Source organism: Coffea arabica, chromosome 3c, assembly GCF_036785885.1.
Source record: "Coffea arabica cultivar ET-39 chromosome 3c, Coffea Arabica ET-39 HiFi, whole genome shotgun sequence".
Lineage (NCBI taxonomy): Eukaryota > Viridiplantae > Streptophyta > Magnoliopsida > Gentianales > Rubiaceae > Coffea > Coffea arabica.
Genome location: NC_092314.1, coordinates 32,294,031 through 32,314,117, shown reverse-complemented (window position 1 = coordinate 32,314,117; position 20,087 = coordinate 32,294,031). Strand labels below are relative to the sequence as shown.

The 20,087-nt window shown below is 36.4% G+C and overlaps 3 protein-coding genes and 1 long non-coding RNA gene across 6 annotated transcripts; all 4 read left to right on the top strand.

Annotated features, from left to right (window-relative positions):
- The first annotated feature begins 3,195 nt into the window (after nt 1-3,195).
- Nucleotides 3,196-3,615, top strand: LOC140037908 (uncharacterized). Its single transcript, XM_072083073.1, has one exon. The coding sequence runs from the start codon at nt 3,196-3,198 to the stop codon at nt 3,613-3,615; it is 420 nt and encodes a 139-aa protein (XP_071939174.1).
- An 8,296-nt stretch (nt 3,616-11,911) lies between these two features.
- On the top strand, nt 11,912-14,042 carry LOC113733722 (uncharacterized). Of its 2 annotated transcripts, none has more exons than XR_003459123.2 (2): nt 11,912-13,083; nt 13,755-14,042. It is a non-coding gene; the product is annotated as an uncharacterized lncRNA (long non-coding RNA). The 2 variants fall into 2 exon arrangements; XR_011841668.1 differs by having other exon boundaries at nt 13,741-14,042.
- A 1,365-nt stretch (nt 14,043-15,407) lies between these two features.
- LOC113735813 (E3 ubiquitin-protein ligase MPSR1-like) lies at nt 15,408-16,115 on the top strand. The gene has a single exon (XM_027262796.1). It carries the CDS (start codon nt 15,408-15,410, stop codon nt 16,113-16,115), a length of 708 nt encoding a protein of 235 aa, XP_027118597.1.
- A 994-nt stretch (nt 16,116-17,109) lies between these two features.
- LOC113733776 (early nodulin-like protein 4) lies at nt 17,110-18,300 on the top strand. Of its 2 annotated transcripts, XM_027259955.2 has the most exons (3): nt 17,110-17,447; nt 17,573-17,782; nt 17,921-18,300. In XM_027259955.2, exons 1-3 carry the CDS (start codon nt 17,267-17,269, stop codon nt 18,061-18,063), a joined length of 534 nt encoding a protein of 177 aa, XP_027115756.1. In that variant the 5' UTR covers nt 17,110-17,266; the 3' UTR covers nt 18,064-18,300. The 2 variants fall into 2 exon arrangements, with proteins under 2 accessions (XP_027115756.1, XP_027115755.1); XM_027259954.2 differs by having other exon boundaries at nt 17,573-18,300.
- The last annotated feature ends 1,787 nt before the right edge of the window (nt 18,301-20,087 follow it).

Genomic DNA, 20,087 nt, shown 5'->3' with positions numbered 1-20,087 from the left:
GGCGGGTTATAACCCAAATGAGAAAAATACATTGGGCAAACTCCTTTCTAAAATGACTGACGAGAAAACTCATGGATTGACATCTATGCAGAAAATGTTGAGAGAAAGAGACTATAATGTTGAAAGTTCATCGATAGGTCTTGATTATCAACAGCCTTCTCCTGTTCGTATAATGATTAAAAGGGCAAGTTGTAACTATGTGAACGAAGAAATGGAGGTCACAAGCCGAAAGAGGTCTGTTTTCGATAGATTGGAAAATAAGGCAAAACGTACTTCTGTATTTGATAGATTTGGTCCACAATTGAAGAATTTGAAACTGCCCATCTATGAGAGATTAGACAGTAAAAAACAAGAGTACCAAGTTGTCAAGAAAGAAAATCTTACTCCAATGAAGAAGAATGGTCCGAAAAAATGAGTTTTCAATTTCTTTATCCATTATGGAAACTTGTTTAAGTAAGGATCGAAACCAAATTTGAAGAATAGGGTCAAGAAAGTATTGTTTCTTGCCATCATATTACAATCAATGATCCTGAAGAAGAAGAAGAAGATGCGGATGACGCTCCCTCTGAATTTGAACAAGGAGTAAAACATACAGTCGATATGTTAAAAGAGATTTACTTTGGTACAAGCGACGACCCTCGCCCAATTTACATAAGTTCTTATATGACTCCTGAAGAAGAGAAAGAGTATGTTGATTTGCTACTCAAATTCAAAGATGTCTTTGCCTGAAATTACTCAGAAATGTCTGGTTTAGATCCAAAGATCGTTGTTCATAATTTGTCTGTTAAGCGAAAAATAAAACCTGTCAAGCAAACTCAAAGACGCTTTCGACCCGAATTAGTTCCTTTGATAGAAAATGAGATAAATAGATTGATTGACACTGAATTCATACGAGAAGTGAAATATCCAACATGAGTTTCAAGTCTCATCCCTGTGAGGAAGAAGAATGAGCAAATTCGAATTTGTGTTGATTTTTGAGACTTCAATGAAACTTGCCCGAAAGACGATTTTTCACTCCATATCACAGAATTGACAGTAGATGCTACAACAAGACATGAAATACTATCTTTTCTCGATGGATCTTCTGACTATAATCAAATACGCATGGCAGCCAAAGATGAGAAGCTCACTGCCTTTCGCACTCCTAAGGAAATTTATTACTATAAAGTGATGCCGTTTGGCTTGAAAAATACTGCAGCGACATATCAAAGGGCAATGTAAAGAATTTTTGATGATATGCTCCATAGAAATGTGAAGTGCTATATTGACGATCTTGTGGTGAAATCAAAGAAGTGAGAAAATTATATTTAAGACCTTCGAAGAGTTTTTCAATGCTTTCGGAGATACCAACTAAAAATGAATCCTTTGAAGTGCGCATTCGGAGTCACTTATGGCAAGTTTTTCGGTTTCATCGTTTATCAACGGGAAATAAAGGTTGATCAATCTAAAATTGATGCCATTACAAACATGCCTGAACTGCGAAATATCCATAAATTGAAGAGCCTTCAAGAAAAATTGGTTTACATCCCAAGGTTTATCTCTAATTTGGCCGGATGATGCCAACTCTTCAGTCGATTGATGAAAAAAAAAGGTACTCTTTGAGTGGGATGAAGCATGTAGAAATGATTTTACAAGCATTAAAACGTATCTCATGAATCCCCCTGTGTTAGTTGCGCCAACTCCAGGCAAACCATTGATCCTCTATATTTTCGCACAAGAACGGTCGGTTGGAGTCTTACTTGCTCAGGAAAATGATGAAGGTAAGGAGAATACGCTGTATTACATGAGTCAGATGATGACATCTAACGAGTTGAATTATTCACCCATCGAGAAGTTGTGTTTGGCTCTTATATTTGCCCTTCAGAAGTTGAAGCATTGTTTTCAAGCACACACTGTGCGACTCATATCCAAGTCTAATCCCATTAAATATGTCATGGTAAAACCTGTACTGTCTGACTGACTTGCGAGATGGTACCTTCAATTTCAACAATTCGAAATTATTTATGTACCTGCGAAGGATGTCAAAGGACAGGTATTGGCAGACTTTTTAGTTGATCATCCCATGCCTGCCGAGTGAGAGTTGACTGATGAACTCCCCGATGAAAAAGTGTTTATGGTAGAATCTCTATGGTTAATGTATTTCGATGGGCCTGCTCACCGTGATGGAGCTGGTACGGGAGTCATCTTTTATACCCCTCAAGCAGACAAATTATCGTATTTTTTCACTTTAACACGTTGGTGTTCAAATAATGTGGCCAAATATCAGGCATTAATTTTCGGTTTTGAAACGGCTGTAGACATGAAACAGTTGCATCTTAGGGTCTATGATGATTCTAAATTAGTGGTAAATCAATTTTTGGGTATTTATGATGTCAAAAAACCTGAATTGATTCCATATTATAAGTATGCAAGACAACTCATGAGATATTTAGACAATGTCACTATAGAATATATCCCTCGAAAATTCAACTAATAAGCTGACTCTTTGGCAAGATTGGCGTCCATGATCATTCTACCTTCTTATCGAAATCAAATTTCAATATGTCAAAATTGGGTCATACCTCCGATGTTCGATGAAGAATATAATGGTGGAAAAGAAAATACTTATCATATTTTTGTCCATGAGATTGAAAAGGAGGATTAGCGTCATCTCATCATTGATTACCTTAATCATGGAAGGTTACCAGAAGATCCCAAAAAAAGGGTGATACACGCCGACGAGCGCCACGTTTCATTTATTATAAAGGGACGCTTTATCGAAGATCGTTTGATGTAATATTCCTACGTTGTCTACGAGAGGACGAAGCTATGCAAGCAATGGAGGAAGCTCACTCTGGGATATGCAGTGCTCATCAATCTGGCCCTAAATTACACTTTCGCATCAAGCGAATGGAATACTACTGGCCAACGATGGTAAAAGACTGCATTGATTTTGCTAGAAGATGTCAGCCTTATCAATTTCATGGTAATTTCATCCATCAACCTCCTAAACCATTGCACCTAACTGTGACTTCTTGGCTATTTGATGTTTGGGGTTTGGATATAGTTGGACTGCTTCTAAAATCTTCTAGTGAGCACATTTTTAATCGGTATGGAGTTCCACGTTATATCATCACCGATAATGGTAAACCTTTTTACAATATAGTAATAAATAAGTTTTGCGAAAAGTTTCATTTCAAATAATACAACTCTTCCATGTACTATGCTACTCTAAATGGACTCGCTGAAACATTCAACAAGACATTATATAATCTGTTGAAGAAAATCGTGAATAAATCGAAAAATGATTGGCATATTCGAATTGGAGAAACTCTTTGGGCATACAGAACTACTTTTCAAACTCCCATGCAAGCAACCCCATACGCGCTTGTTTACGGTGTTGAAGCTGTTCTTCCACTTAAGTGTCAAATACCTTCGCTAAAAATTACGATTCAAGAAGGGCTCACTGAAAAAGATAATGTTCGTCTTCGTCTTGAGGGGTTAGAAGCACTAGACGAAAAGAGGTTGGAATTTCAACAACAGATTGAGTGCTATCAAGCTTGCCTTTCAAAAGCATTCAATAAGTATGTTCGACCTCGCTCTTTCCAAATTGGAGAGTTACTACTCATTGTTTAAAGACCGATCATCCTCACTCATGGTGGACAAAGGAAGTTTACTCCTAAGTGAGATGGTCCATATGTTATCCGAGAAGTATATACAAATGGTTCATATAAATTAGTTGCTGATGATGGATTAAGGTTCGACCCCATCAACGGCAAATATCTAAAAAGGTACTATGCATAATTGGAACAGCATGTTGCTCCTGGCCCGCATGAATTAAAACTGTGGATGAAAACCACCAATAGTATAGTATATAGTTAAACTGTTGAAACACTCCACCAAATCTAAGGTGGTAAACAAATAGATACTCCTGACCCGCATAAGGTTAAAGTGTGAATGGTAGGAATTACGTGTGATTTGATTCCCTTGTTGAGATACGTAGGCAATTTGGAGGGCAATTTCTAAGTTTAGTTACACCACTCCAAACCAAATCCTTTCCCTTTTTCTTTTTTTTCTTCTTCTTCTTGAAAAAAATCTTCTCTTTCTTAAAAAATAAAATGCTACATTTGAGTTCTTTTAACTTTAAAAAAACTTGAAGATAAGGAACGAAACGCATTTTACCATTTATAGAAAATTTCATTACATGAAAAAAAAATGAAGAAAAATTCAGAAAAAAAACATGGTGAAAAGTCTAAATATCAAATGTGTAATCCACTATAGCTATTTTATATGATTCAAGTGCAGACTTCATGTCTTTAAGTTCCTTCACTACGTCATCAGTTAAGATGCTAGCATTTTCAATAGAGAAGAGCTCATTATGTGCTTGGTTTTTCTCAGTCTGCATCTCTTTAAAGGTTTCATGCTTTTGATTGATGGTTGAACTGATTTCCATGCCTTGTTTTTCCAATCAATAAGTTCCTGTTGCAGAACTTTCTTCCTATATTCAATAGATTGCAACTTTTCTTCCAAATTTTGCAAATGCCAAGTTAGTTCTTCCTTTGCCTTGGCTCTTCCGAGTTGGACGGTCACTTTGGAATGGAGTTTTGTATGTGTTTCTCTACTCATCTTTTTCCGTGATGAAGATGCCAAAATATCGTACGTCTCTGCTTTGGCAAACAATTCTATCAAGTAGTCTTTTAAAGGGAAACCATTGGTGGGATCCGTCCTTGTGATTTCTACAATAATTACCTCTGCACATTCTTTTAAAGAAGAGATTTGCTTAATAGAAATATCAAGAATTTGTCCGCGAAAATCCATCCACAAACTCTACAAGTACTTCATTCGATGCGCCTGGATCAATTTTTAGCCATGAAATTCTGAGACCAATGCTACCTTAGGTCTTTTCCGGATCTCGTGCGAACTAGTCAGCTCCTTCTTATGCATTGATGAGATACCTCCACTGGGGGCAAGTTGTTTTGGAATGCTGATAACGATTTCGCCACTTTTCTTGTTTGAAATTATATCATCAGTTTCAAGTTCAATTGGTGAATTGGTACTAATATTTTCTTAACGGAATTCAAGAAATGGGGATTGAAAAAAAGAAAAAAGGGGAAAAAGTTACGAAATTTTTTTTTGAAAAAAAGAGGAAAAAAAAGAAAGAAAAAAAGGTTACAAAAAAAAAGAAAAAAAAGGAGAGATGATTACCTTAAGTGGCGACACTCCAACCGACGGTGGTGTAAAGGAAACCTCCTCCAAATCAGAAGATGCCCTCTTCTTTGATCGGTTCCAATGACGATCTTGACTACTACTGCCGCTTGTCAATAAGCGGGTTTCTCCTTGGGTAGATTCGGTGCCTTAGACTTGAGCTCCTTCCTTTTCAATAGCCTTGATAGAATCGTAATCATCCAACATTTCAATTTCAATGCCTTCTCCCATGGAAGTCATGGTTAAAGATTTTGGAATGGTGGATGGCGCATTCTTTACTGGAGTCGCTAGATTCGTCTCTTTGAGAGCTCGTTGAGAATTCTTTAAAAACTTATTTTTGTGACAACACTTTTCAGGCGAGTGCCTGTCATTTTGCCTTCCTGCAAGATAGATGCAGTAAAACCTGTTACAGTCTCTATAGCTCCATTGTGATGTATCGGCTCATTGATAGAAGTAACATTGCCCTTCTTCGATGACTGTTGGGGGATCTTAACCGTGAATTTAAAGGAAGTTGAAAAGACGCTATTTGACCGTGTTGACCACCAGGCATCATAGTTTTTGATGATCAATGGATGCTTTCTATGCGTAGGTATAGTCATCTGAGATTGCGTCTGCGTGCGAACTGAGGAATCCCATAATTGAATAGTCTCATCCAAAGTATAAGTGTGAATGATCTCTTTCAAGTTATTTGGAATATCCTAACAGAAACTGAATTGTCTGCTAAACCTACAAGGATTATATTTTTCAATAATGAAAATATTATTCTTATATAGAGTTAAGTAGCAAGAGTGTTGACTAATAAAGTAGATCGTGAGTCTTGATGATAAGGATCCATCATCGATCAACACTTTTTTTTCATTCTCAGTCCAGCATAGTTTGGAAAGCATCAAAGGATTCACTTCTTTGAAGATTTTCTCGGCTTCTGATTTACCATAAAATATTGCCATTTTCTCACCGCTAAATCTAGTCATGCGCGCGTGGTGGCTACTCACTTGATTATTCCCATAATATACGTCAAAGTATTGGCCAATCCAAGTATAGACATAATGGATTAGAAAAGTTACCCTACATTCTCCAAGGTTAGAGGCGTAGACAATCTCTCTCAACCCATGATATATGCTCGCAAGAACGGGAATCATGAGGCAAAATTTCTTTCCTGTGGCTATTAGGCATGCAACTTTGAAGACACTTGGGCGAATGCGATCGAACTTTTTGCTTGGCGGAAGAAACTTGCACATCCAACACGCTATGAATGCTGCAATATAGGTTTCATTTCTTAAAAACCCTGGGACATCCAATGTGTCAAAAGGGACGTTGAAGTCCTTTGTATCAGCAAGGTTATGCGGCTTTACGCTTCCAGAAGGGTTGTAGGTCATTTTTGGCTTAGATGTAGTCTTCCTTCTATTCGCCCTATTTGGAGAAGCCCTATGTCTAGCTTCTTCTTTGAACCAGAAGCGGATCCAATCTTTCATTTATACTCCTTGGTCATTCGTCCAAATGTGGTAATAAGCTGAAAAGAGATGCTTGCAACTCTCGGGGAGAAGTGGCTTCCCTTCTTTGTCACAAGTGAGAAGTTCCTACGCTGAAGGAACAATTTCATCAAAGAATGAGCTATCGATCAAAAGATCACCAAGTCGATAAAGGTTCCAAAGTGCGATCGCCAACTCCCCAATGGGCGTATGGAGTGTATTTGTCGAGGGACACCAATATTTGAAGAAAACTCGCAAGATACTTTCACAGCGGTCGTAGGAAAATCTCAACGCGTAGACGGCTTCAAATATGCCAGCACGCGTGAGTACCTCTTTATGCCTTCCAAGAATGTCCTTGACCTATTCCCAATAATAAGAAGTGAAGCACGTCTCGCCCAAGAAAGACGAAGGAATCTTCCATGTAGTTTTGTCAATATTAAATCCCACGAACGGAAGCGTGAATTTAGCTATTTCTGGATTGAGGACCACTCCTTCCCTTGACGTAGTGGAGAAAGTCGATGGTGCTACAACTTCTTTAGTCCACTTGTTAGTCCAATCTTCAAGATGAAAGCATCCTTCAAGGGGTATAAAGGGCATAGCAAAGGCTCCGATTGCTGGCTTATTCATATGTAATGATAAACTTTTCGATTGAGGTCCTCCCCTCTCATCTGTCAGTTAAATATGTGGCAATGGCGTGGTGTAGTCCTTAATTTGCATGCTTGCTGAGATTTTGTAAAAAAAGATGTTAGATGAGGAAGGGAAATTCTTACAAAATTTTGATAATTAAATTACCTAATTGGTTGCCCTTTTCTCAAGTCCCCGAAATTATTTCAAACCCCGCTTCAAGCACGATTTTGGTTATCTACAAAGAAGCAAGTTAACAAAGTTTAGATTGAAATCATGTATGATAGGAATATTTGGGATGCAAAAAACTGGTACGAAAATTGAGATTAAATTTTCAGCCATGAGGAATAGCTCAAATATCATGCTTGGCGTTATTTTAGTAGATAAATCCAAAGGCTAGGCTGTCTTGTAACATGTCGGGGATACAAGTCTAAAGCACATGTTGAGTAGACAAACAATTTCCAAGAACTGATCATATTCAAAGCTTCTAATGATGAAGCATGTAAAAGCCTTGGCCAAAACTTCTTGTAACAATTAAATGTTGCGAGCCAAAACAAAAAGAAAACAAAAAAAGGGCTTGAAGTACCTAGCAAGCGAAAAGAAAGTATTTATTGGACTACAACTAGCGGATGATGATTGTCCCTTGCGGCAACGGCCACTTGATGATGCAGCTGAAGAAAGAAATAAACTCGTTCAAGAGTTTGTGACCTAGACACATCTATTTATGGGGGAAAGTTTGATGTGGATCCGAGCCAAAAAGAAAGTCCTCTTCCATACGAATTTGGAAGAAAGTTGATTCCTTATTGGAATGACTTTATTGATCCGAAATCGATTTGTTAAAGGTCTCGCGAACTACTTAGTAATAGCCGGCTAAGTAGTTTGCTATGGCGAAGAATTCCAATTTGGCTTGGAATTGAGCAATCATAGCTGATGTAGGAAAAGACTTGTGGGCCACGAGAGAGTCATATTGGAAATTGAAGTCATTGGCCTTGGAATATAGCCACGAGAGAATCATCGCTACTTCATTGGACTTGTAATATAGCCATGGTATAGATATTGCATGGAAAGGTTTTGGTCTTGGAAATTTAAACCATTGGCCTCACCAAACTATGCATACATTTAATGTATAGCAGTGATGAATTGGGAAGTCCTTTGCATGGCCATTCTATATCCATTCGAAAGCCACGGTCAGGTGATTTGTAAAACTTCAAGTTTTAGTCCATTTTCTTTAGAATTCCAATGGCATTCAAATCCAATTGAAGGAAAAAAAAAGTTGAAGCTTGTTAGTTCAAATCTTGCTTCGGTCTTCAGCAATCACGAACAAGTTTTGAGGGGGCATTTGTAGACAATGGAATTTTAATTAAATTCTAAAAATTACCATTGATCTATAAATTATTTTTATAGCTTATTTTTATCCAATTGGATATTGTCATATGTCATGTATACTAGGAAAAATTGATTATTAAATGGTCAATTATATTTCGCCACGTGTCAAGTTGAAGTGTTCCAAATCAATTCAAATTGCAAGGATATCTCCACCAACTAAATCATATCATGTCACATGTCTATATGACTTGACAGAATTTTGGATAGATACCTAAATACTTATTTCTTATTAAAGAGATAATATTTAGAGTTGTTTAATCCATATATATTTCTTATATACTGCAATAGCTTGTCTAGGCAAACGGCACCACGTCACGTGTCCCCACGAGTTTGGCCAATCGAGGAATTATTTATCTCTTTATTAATAAATATAAAATGAAGAGATAATATTTAATTAGCACAGTCCTAATATGACTGCACGTCTTGCAAGACAAGTAGAGTGGTGTACATGTTTTCAACCTCTACCTCATACTACAACTATAAATAAGAGTCTCTTTACCAGGTTAGGGGACATACCAAGAGGCATCTCAGACGCACAAGTATTGAAGCTCCAAGCTACGAAGGTCTGGGTCTTCAAGTTCTTCAAGTCTTCCATATATCAAGGCTTAAGCCCTCAAATATTTTCAAGTTCTTCAAATCTTCCATATCAAGATTTGAAGGAGTCGGTGGTTGATCCAAGAACAAGCTGCGAAACCCTTGGATTGGCGTTCGAGGAGAAGAATAGAAGGAAGTTCTCTATAAGTTCGAGAAAATCCTAGAGATTGTACCCATATATTTTTCTAAATTTATATATTACATATTTGTCATATATTTCTTTTTTCTTGCCGTTTTATAGACTTGAAATTTTAATTGCGTACACTACTTAATCATGTACTTTCCTGGCAACTGGCAAGTAAATGAAACTTGGTGTAGTTTCCTCTGCCATTATATGTTCAATCCTAATATAAACGAATTAAAGTGTAATCGCTTATCTGTAGTGTGATCTAGATCATCCTCATCCTCTTTATTTTCATCATCCTTCTCAGTTTCTTCTTCTTCTTTTTCAAGTTCAACAATTCTGGAGAATATACGAGCATATTCATCATCTTAATTTCCAGTTCTGGTAGTTTCAGCCTTTGATGAACTGGGAAAATCAGCTTTTGTTTCACATGAAAATATTCAAGGATTAACAAAAATTTGTCGACGTTATAATGCCAGTTGCAATACAATTTTTGTTTACCAAAAGTTAACTAACTTAAAAGAAGGCAAAAACTTTTCATGAATGGGAAGCGCTTTGGGAAGAAAACTAATTATGAAGGTTAAAATAGCGACAACATTCAAAAGAAGGAAAGGCAAATCTACACGGTTCTATAGCAGAATTGGCATTGAAAATGCTGCTAATCAGCATCTGCACCAAAGCTCCTAAAAGTAATTTGGACCTGGGACCTCATTCCGTTAAACTGGTATGATGATGAAGAAATTATCCATCACTCCCTCCATGACATTTTATATGGTTTGCTATGGCCAAAATCTCACAACTTTTTCTAAACAATGTCTGACCAAACAAAATATTGAAACATTGACCAGATCACCCTGCAATTTGACTAGACAAAGGAAATTAGTTTTTCAACACAAAATTAGTCTTTTGATATGAATAACTGGCATCCAACTAATCCAACTAAGCTTTTCTTTTCTCCATGAAAAGATGATTATTCGCTGTCATCCAAGAAGCTTGCTTATTCATACATGGAGTCTCTAAATATCTCGTGTCTATAATTTGTATGATGAAATAGATCAGCCATGGTTTACAAAAGTTGTTCTTCCTGATCAACAAACATGTCTACAAAAAACTTGAGATCTTCACAGATTTTATCCAAGCTTTGGCACTCTCATGTCTAGAACTTTTAAAAACTTTAATTAAAAAAGAAAAATCTAGACGAAACATCCTTTGAACATGTTTTCAACAATTAGAATCATGAGAGAAACAAATTAAAATTTTTCAGAACTATTACATTTGAAAGAAACATTAAACTCACTACCAAGCTCAAAGCAGACTATAATCTTTATTGACAAGCTAAAAGGAAGAAGACCTGCCTGCTTTAGATACGTCAGCCATAGGATTTTCCTTCACATAGTCTTCAACTATTTCTACAAGATCATCCTGTCACATGAGCTGTGGTGATATCATTTGGCAAAAATTGATGGTTAGTAGAATTATGTTTGTAATTTCTTTTTTTTTTATTTGGTATCAATACCCATTTTCCACGAACTACTTGTCTAGGGGTGCAAACGAGCCGAGCTCGAGCCGAGCTTTGGCTAAACGAGCCGAGCTCGAGTTAATTTTGTGAAGCTCGAGCTCGAGTCAAATTCGAGTCGAGCTTAAAAAATAAAAAAATAATTATTATTATTTTATTTTTTTTAAAAAATAAATATTTATTTTTAAAAATGAATAAAATAATAATTTTTTTAACAAATAATAAAATATTAGGGATATATATGTAATTTTACTATTAAATAAAAAATAAAAAATAAATATATAATTGAGCTCGCGAGCCGCTCGCGAGCCAACGAGTTTAATGTTTTTGAACTCGAGCTCGAGCTCGAGATCGACTTAATTGGCTCGAGCTCGACTCGAACTCGATATTGACGAGCTCGAGTCGAGCTCGTATTCGAGCCGCTCGCGATCCGATCGCGAGCGGCTCGATTCGCGAAACACCCCGATCGCGAGCGGCTCGATTCGCGAAACACCCCTATACTTGTCTAACAATAAGACTTTTCTCTCACCTGGCAAACAAATTTGTTGTCATCCTAAACTAGTCGTGTAAAGGTCCACTTCTGCTCCTTATCCGGAAATAATAAATCCATCATTAATGTCATTAATAAATTCCAATTAATAAGAGTTGAAACATAATATTGCAATAGGCTCCAGTACAAAACATCACATTTGGGATTTATCCACATCTTTCCCCAAAAAAAGGGAAAATGAAGGAATGGTACTTTTGCAATTTCCTCGAGTCAATAGGGTAAATCTGTAGGGTACATCTACTTCTTCTAATGCACATTTAGAAGTCTTCGTTGATTATCTTCAAAAAAAAAAAAAAAAAAAAAGGAAGAAGGCTTTGTTTTGAAGTATTATTTTAAATAATTATTTGAAATAATTATTTTAACACTTTTTATGATATAATATATGTGAGATAAAAAAGTAAATTAAAAAAAATATGTTTATCATGCATGCAAAAAAAATTTTTGAAAAAATTTGATATCCGAACGCAGCCATAAACCATTATTCTACTCGAAGAACGAGAGAAACCTTTCCCCTAGGCTACATACCAGGTTTTGACCCTCATCGCTTTCTATCCAATTTATAGAAAAATTGAAATCATAGAAATTGAAAAGGAAAATGCCAGTATGAAAAGACTCCATCTTTGGCCTAAAAATCCTATCTTGCTTTTCTCCCTCCTCCACTTCTTCTTCATCATCATTATCTTCAGCTTCAGGTCCCAAAAGGGTCTCAGGTGGACTCTTGGTGTTAAAGGCGCAAAAGCTGGTGAGAAAGTGAACATTTGGGGGGGGGGGGGGGGTTCCTAGGATTTATGGAAGTCAAAATTGTGGGAAATTGAAGAAAAAGATGAAGAAGAAGAGGATGATGCAGATGGGTTGGTGTTGCAGGGCTTAAGGGTCTCCTTGAAAGTGCTCAAAGACATGGAAAATTGGAGATTGAGATCAAAATCTTGAATGTTTCTGCAACAATTTTGGTTAAAATTCTGGAGTTTTTTTTTTTTTTTTTTGTTTCTGTTTTTGTGAAAACTTTCAAATGTTTCTGGGGTGTTTTCAAAATATATAACTTGTTTCCGGTAACTGACAAACCGCCTGGCGCCTATTTTGGAGTTTGGAATTTTAATTTCTTTTCTTTTTATTTTTTCTTAAAACTGAGAGATTTTAGAGTCTTCTGTTTTGCTGTGTTTTCAGACTCGGACCGGACCGGCCGGTCGAACCGGGAACCGGCCAGGCATCCGGTCCGAGCTAGTTAAAAAACTCGGGTATTAAAAACTCGGTCAAACCCGGTCATAGACCGGGTTTGACCGGTGAACCGGATAATTTGATCAAACCCGGTTTTTTTTTTTTGCCCTTTCTGCCTTTTTTTTTTCAGTCAAAAGTTGGACTGACCAACTAAAAAAGAGACGAAATTATCAAAAGTTGGGGTCAGCTCCTCTGCTTCTCTTTCCGTACTTTTCTTCCTTTCTTCTTCAGCTCCAATAACCCTAAAATCTAAAAGCCTCCACCGCTGGCATTTGAGATTCACCGATCGTCGCTTAATCAAGGTTGCCGTTAGTCACTTGTCCTTCAATCTCTAGCCTCCACTGCCGCAACACCACCAGTTTCTTCAGATTTCAAGGTTCAATCAAGTAATTAACACGCTGGTGAACCGAAGCTAAATCTGGTAATTTTTATAATCTAAAGCAGTCGTGAAGATGGCTAATTCATTATGTTGAAGTTGACCTGTGACTAAATTTTCAGTATTTTTTTTATTTATTATGCTGGGCATTTGGGATTTGGATATTATGGGTGAGAATATCACGTCCTTATTAGAGAATCTGGAAATTTGAATTTGATTGTCTCTTCTTGTTTTCAAGTTTCTTCCATTGATGATTGGTTACTTTTCTTTGTCTGTTCCATCTGGGTTAACCATTTACTGGTTATAATTCGCACAACCATGCTTATATGTCCCTTCACGTTTCTCTGTTATAGCATCAGTACCAGTGCAAACTGGTTGGATACACTGGATCAAGAATTTTTAAGTTGATAATGATCACACAGTCCAAGCGAATAGTTATCTTTTCGTTTTGAGAATACACTGGATCAAAAGTTAATAATGTCTGTTACATGAATGAGTCTCTTCTGTAGTTTTGTTGACCAACTTATGTGTTTCCTACCTCAAAGGCCGATGGATACAATTATCAGCCGTACTAGTACCATGGACATAAATGGTAGAATAATATGCTACAACCATTTAATGCAGTTTTTAATGTCCTGTGGTCCAATAAAGCAGCAGTTTTAGTGTAATTTCCTACCTCAATGTCTCTTCAGTCTTCTGTAGTTTTTAATGTGCAGCTTGATGATGAGGATGATCTTGATGACATCGATATCGAAAGTTATGAAATTGGAGAAAAGGGTGATGAAGATGAAGATGAAGATGAAGATGAAGATGAAGATGAAGATGAAGAATGGCTTAGATAGTTCTTTGGTTTAGAAATTGAACGTGTTATTTTATTTATTTTATTTAGATTGATATTTATCAAGCATTTGAACATGAGCTTGTTACCTTATTTGGATTGCTATTTGTCAGGGATTAAACATGTATGGGATCTCTATTTTATAAATTTTGTGAGTTTGGATGAATTTGGTGAATTGGATATAAATTTAGATGATTGGGTTCTTTGGTTATATTTTGTAAATTTGATTTGCAGGAATATATATATATATATATAATCTATATATGATGTATATATGACGTCATCCGGTTCGACCCCTATTGACCCCGGTCGAACCCATTGACCCCTGACCCCTGAGCTCGGCCGAGTCGATTCCCGGGCCGAGTCTGAAAACATAGCTGTTTTGGGCTCCCTCAATTTCCTGAGGAAAAAAAAATGAAAAGGTTTCTGAAGAAATTGATTTTCTGATTGGACTACATAGATTTTGTGTCCCTTATAATTCGATTCGCTATAAACAAACCGTGCTTTTAACAAACCGATTTGCTAAGGATTTGATTCAAATTTGATTTTTAATGTATTCAAGTTCTAATTCGAGTAAGAATTAGAATTCATTTATAGTATTAAGTAAGAATTAGGATTCATTTATAGTATTGAATAGAATTTGAACTTGTAGATATTCGACTCATTAAGGCTTGATTCGATTAGAATAATTTTTAATATTTTATATGAAATTGTATATTTATTATTTTATTATATATAATGTATTAGCCATGATTTAATATTAAATATTGAAGAATTAAATAAATTTTCAAGCTCTCGATCGATTTTGAACCGACCAAATATTAAATCTAAATTAAACGGTAAAAAATTCAATTCGATTCGATTATAACCCTGTACAGAGAGTATTGATTTTCATCTTGGAGGGAAGTGTAGGAAGACTTGGAAGATGCTTTGGAGCATAAGAACTTTAATCTTTGGGTCCAAAATTCTATTACTCCCCTAAAAATCAAAACAACCACTTCCAATGATATGCAAAAAATAAATAAAAAATTGCCAATCATACATGTTTGCAAATTTTATGGAAATTTTCAAAGTAATAGACTACATAGATCATCCTAGACAATTCCTAAGATTTTAACTTTTAAGTGGCTGAGAAGCAGAAAGATATTTTGCTACTTTTCTCTTGGGTTGAATGAATGCTGGTTAATGTGGTGAGGAATGATACCATAGCATCTTTGAAATCTAACTCTGTAAGGGGATATCATATGTTCATATATGTTAAATATCCCAATTTGTAAACTCATCCAAGATTTGATCGACTCTTAAACTAATTACTATCCTAATAAAATTCAAGATAAGATTCAAAAACAATATCTTGTTCCTATTTTACCGGAAGTAAGAGTCCTGGTCCTTGTAGAATTTGAAAACTGGTTTAAAACATACATAAATATAACTAAAACCCTCAAACCCTCAAACGCCGAAGCTACGCAATAACCTTATTTCTCTTCGTTAAGTTCTCTCTTTCCTTATTCTTCTCAAAAACTAATCAACTATGGAGTGTGATCAAGAGACTCCAGTTGACGATTTTTGTCATGCATGGGAAGGTAGCTACTTAGACATCCCTCAAGTTGAATTGAAACCTTACGATCAATTCTACATTCAATTCAAAATTGAGTTCACATATGTGATGGCAATGGAGGAAGAAGAACAAGAGGAAGATGATAAGCCTGATTATCTATCTAGTAACCTGCAAAGCATAAATTTTTGTCATCAATTTTGGGAACGTTGTGAAAAATTATCATGTAACAACTTGACTTGGGACACCATCCATAGGATGCTATCAAGATTAGGAGTTCCAACACATAAACAACCTTTTATCATACAAAAAATCTCGGGATGTGCAGATGAAATTGCTAGCAAAGTCGAAAATAGAACACGAAAAGTGTTACCGATGATTGTCTCGATTGGAGTGGTTGTGGATAATACACGAGAAGAACATCTTTTGGCAATGAGAGAATCAAGGGAAGCTGAGTTGAGAATAAACCCTGCGAGCAAAGAAGCAGTTGAAGCTTTAGAGAAAGTCAAGGTTAAAGATTGTGAAATTGGAGCTAGCCACTGTATGATATGTATGGAGAAACTTGAGGAGGGTTGTGAAGCTACAAGAATGCCATGTTTGCATGTTTATCATGGGAGTTGCATAGTGAATTGGCTTGGAGTAAGTAATGTTTGTCCACTTTGTCGATATCAATTGCCCAACTAGGTCAGTTTATTAGCTTAGTTTATTAGTGAGGGTCAATTGGAAGGCATAGTCTAAATTTATTTGTGTTTTTGTCTATGTAAAAAGTCCAACTCATGTATATTTTGCTTTTTCCTTTTATTACCTTTTCTACTGTAAACCCTAACTTCCAGCCTATATATGTATAGTTTGGGACTATCTTTCTATTGTTCAGGAGTAATGGAAGGTAATAAAAAAACTAATATCTTTTCGAGTGTTCATCTTTGTAATTATTATAACAAAACTTATGGCCTAATCCGATAATTGATTACAATCATATTCTATCATGGTTGCGTTGCAAACCTAACCCAAAAAGAACCTGTGAAGGGTGGCCACTCTAGTTTGGACAATAACATCATACTATGACATTTGAAATTCTAATTCCTTTATTCTTACAACCTAAGGGCTATTCTTTTTTTTTTTTTTTTTTGAAACTTGCTTTTCCTATTATTTGCTCATATTCTTCAGACACGTTTCATGTTGGCTAAGGTAAAACTATTTAAGGTTCCAGCAATGATCAAGAAATTATATTGTGGACTTTAATTTGAATCATTTTGTCATTTTTGCTTGTGCTTCTAAGACAGTAATATGGGCCACGAAATTGAAATTAATCCTCAAAATATGTAAAGTGGGCCATCACACCACTTGGACTCTGAAAAGGTGAAGTACAATTAAAAGTCCAGCTTTGGTTCTAATTTATTTCTCTGTCTTTCTTGGAAAAACATTCAAAAATTGGTTCAAAATCGAGCTTTGCTTTGAATTACTTATGACCGTTAAATCTCTCAGATTATGCCAAATGTAATCACTTGCCAAAAATTGCTTACTCATAGTAACGCCAAATTTTGCATTGAAGACTCACACATTTTATTTTCATCACATAATTGATAATACAACGGTAATCTCATTCAAGTTGATAATAAATACCCCACTTTTCTCATTTCTTCCTCCCTAAATTCATCCTAAAATTTCTCAATTTTTCTCTCCAGTCTTCAGTCTTTAGCCATCTTTCTCTCTCTCTTTTTTTGCTAGTGCAAAATACTCGTTTCCATTGCCAACTTGATCATATTCCATAGATCACTACTAAAAGAAACTTAGATATTTCTCAAATTTCCAATAAATCTATCCCTCTAAAACTTATGGAATTTGGTCAACGAATAGCCTTCACCATTTTCTTGGTGACTTTTCTAGGATTTTTTCTCTCCATATCTCAATCTTACACCTTCTATGTTGGTGGCAGGGAGGGTTGGGTCTTAAAACCCAAAGAAGATTACAATCAGTGGGCAGGAAGAAATCGATTTCAGATTAATGACACCCTCAGTATTAAAACCCTTTTTGCTTGTTCATGATTAATCATTGGCCATCTACATATTTCTGCATGCAAAATCTTTTGGTTTTTCATCAAAAATTTTAGCCCTTTAATAATGTTTTCTTTTTTCTTGCAGTTTTTAGATACAAGAAAGGCTATGATGATGTTCTGGAAGTAGATAAAGATGATTACTACAACTGTAACAAGGAAAACCCCTTTTTAGCTCTCAAAGATGGGGAATCAGTGTTCAAGTTTAACAGGTCCGGTCCATTCTTTTTCATTAGTGGTTATGCAGATAATTGCCAGAAGGGTCAGAGGCTTATCATTGTCGTGTTGCATCCAAGAGGTAATCCTACCAATGCTCCATCACCAGTTGCGGCCAATCCTCCCTCTCCTTCTCCTTCTCCTTCTCCCTCTCCATCTCCAGCTCCAATTTTCGCCCTGACTTCTTCACCAGTTAAGCCTAACACTCCTCCTCCTGCAGCCGCGAGTCCCCCTTCGCCAGTGATCGTTCAGCCCTTTGCTCCTGCACCGTCTCCATCTGCCGCATTAACTACTTTTGGTGGCTCAATTGGTTCTTTGTTGGGAATAAGCCTCTTCTTGGCCATATTTGCTTTTGGCTACTGATTTCGCGTAGATCATCTGCATCTTGTATTGCAGAAAAGTAGATTATTTGTAATTTATTACGATTATTGTCCATTTTAAGTTGTTTTTAGGCTATTTCTATTCCTATATGACATTAGTGTTATTGTGTTCTTTCATCTATATATGTGAAAATGTAATTAATTCCTCTATTTACTTTAACGTGTCAAAATGTGAATTTGCCGTGTATGCAATGAAGTAATGAACATTTGTTTTTATTGAGGATTGGGATGAAGATTTTGTTTCACGTGTGGACAAAAGAAATTCATCAGTTGGTTGAAAAAGATGATATTGACTATTAATGAGTGGATTTTTTTTGGAGGTTGTATGAAGGTAATTGATTTTGGAATTGTGTGGAGAATCCAGATGCAATGGATGAAAATATATCTTCAAATTTATAAATACTTGAAAAATTTAGAAAATATTGGACTTCACCAGGAATAAAATCAAATCTAACTTTTCAGTAAAATAAATAAATAAATAAAATTGCAATGAATAAATAAAAGGTATGTGTACAAGATTTAAAAACAAAGTCTACTATTACCAATGCACATGTATGAATTACTCCGGTTACAATAAATCTTTTATATCAATAAGACAAAAAATGTATCCCCCTGTTATGTTAGGCTATGAGTGAGCATGGATGAAGTTTCACACCTCATGTGCTACAATCAATTATTTTCTTCTTTAAGTAAGAAATACGAGTTGTGTTTTAAAAAAAATATAACATCTTCTGCTTCTTCTTTTTCATTTCTGTTAAGAAAAAAAGTCAAAGCATGTAAGCAATATGTCTTTTGATTGCCAAATTGAATTAGTTTTAAAGTTTGACAGCTATGTCTTTCCAAAAACTGACATTCAAACTTCTTATTTAGTTTTCTACACTCCAATTTACTCACTAAAACTATAGTTTTCAAAGACTATTAGAGACTTATTGGGGAGCACAAATATCACTTCCCTTCTTTCCAAATCCTTCGTGAAACCAGGGCCTGTTTGAAACCTGAGTTTTTTGGGAGTTTGTCTAAAACTTTACTGTAGTGCACTGTAGAAGTTTTTGAAAAAATTTTGTTGAAGTTTTTGTAAGGTGAAAATTTTTTTGTAGAAGATTTTGTAAAAATTTTTGTAAGGTGAAAAACTTTTTTTCCTTTTCTTTTTTTTTTCTTTCTTTTTCTCTTTCTCTTTCTTTTTCTCTTTCTTTTTCTTTTTCTTTCTTTCCTTTTTCTTTTCTTTCCTCTCCTTTTTCTTCTTCTTCTTCTTCCTTCCCCCTCCCCTTCCCCGTTACCTCTGCCTCCCACCTCCAGGACCTCCACTAGCACCACCAGATCCCTCTCCCTCCCTCGCCACCCCCAAACTTTTCCACCATCACTTTCCTCTCCCCTCTGCCCGCCACCCCTCTCTCTCCCTCCCCCGCCACCCCCTCTGTCCACCATCCCCTTCCTCCCCTCTCCCCCGCCACCCCCCTCTGCCCCCTACCCATTAGGCCCGCCACCCCTCTCTGTCCCTCCCCCGCCACCCTCTCTGCCCACCATCCCTTTCCTCCCCTCTCCCCTGCCACCCTCCTCTACCCGCCAGTGTCACCGCCTGCATCATCTCCATCCGGAAGCCCAGCGAATTCTCCAGTTCCGATCACTGCAGAGGTTTCATCCGCCGGTGCTAGTGTTCCTTCCACTTCCTTCCATTTTCTATGTCTTCCTCTTCCAACGACAACAGCCGTGTGGTATAGGGCAGAGCGTGGTGGAGGGGATGGAAGTGCAATTGCCGGAGTTCTGACTATTGTAGCGCCTAGGAAATGGAGAATCGCTCAACAAGCTTCTCATTGCTCCACAATGATACTTACTCCGGTGAATTGCTTGGTCGATTTAGGACAGCTTTCTGTGCTTTGAAAGAAAAACCGGGAAGAGTTTTGTGTGCTTTTTGTGAATTGAAAGGGAAAAAACCAGCTTGGACGACGTCGTCTTGTTAAAATGTTTCAGAAAGGGACATTTAAATTTTGGGAGAAGTTTTTGGGTTCC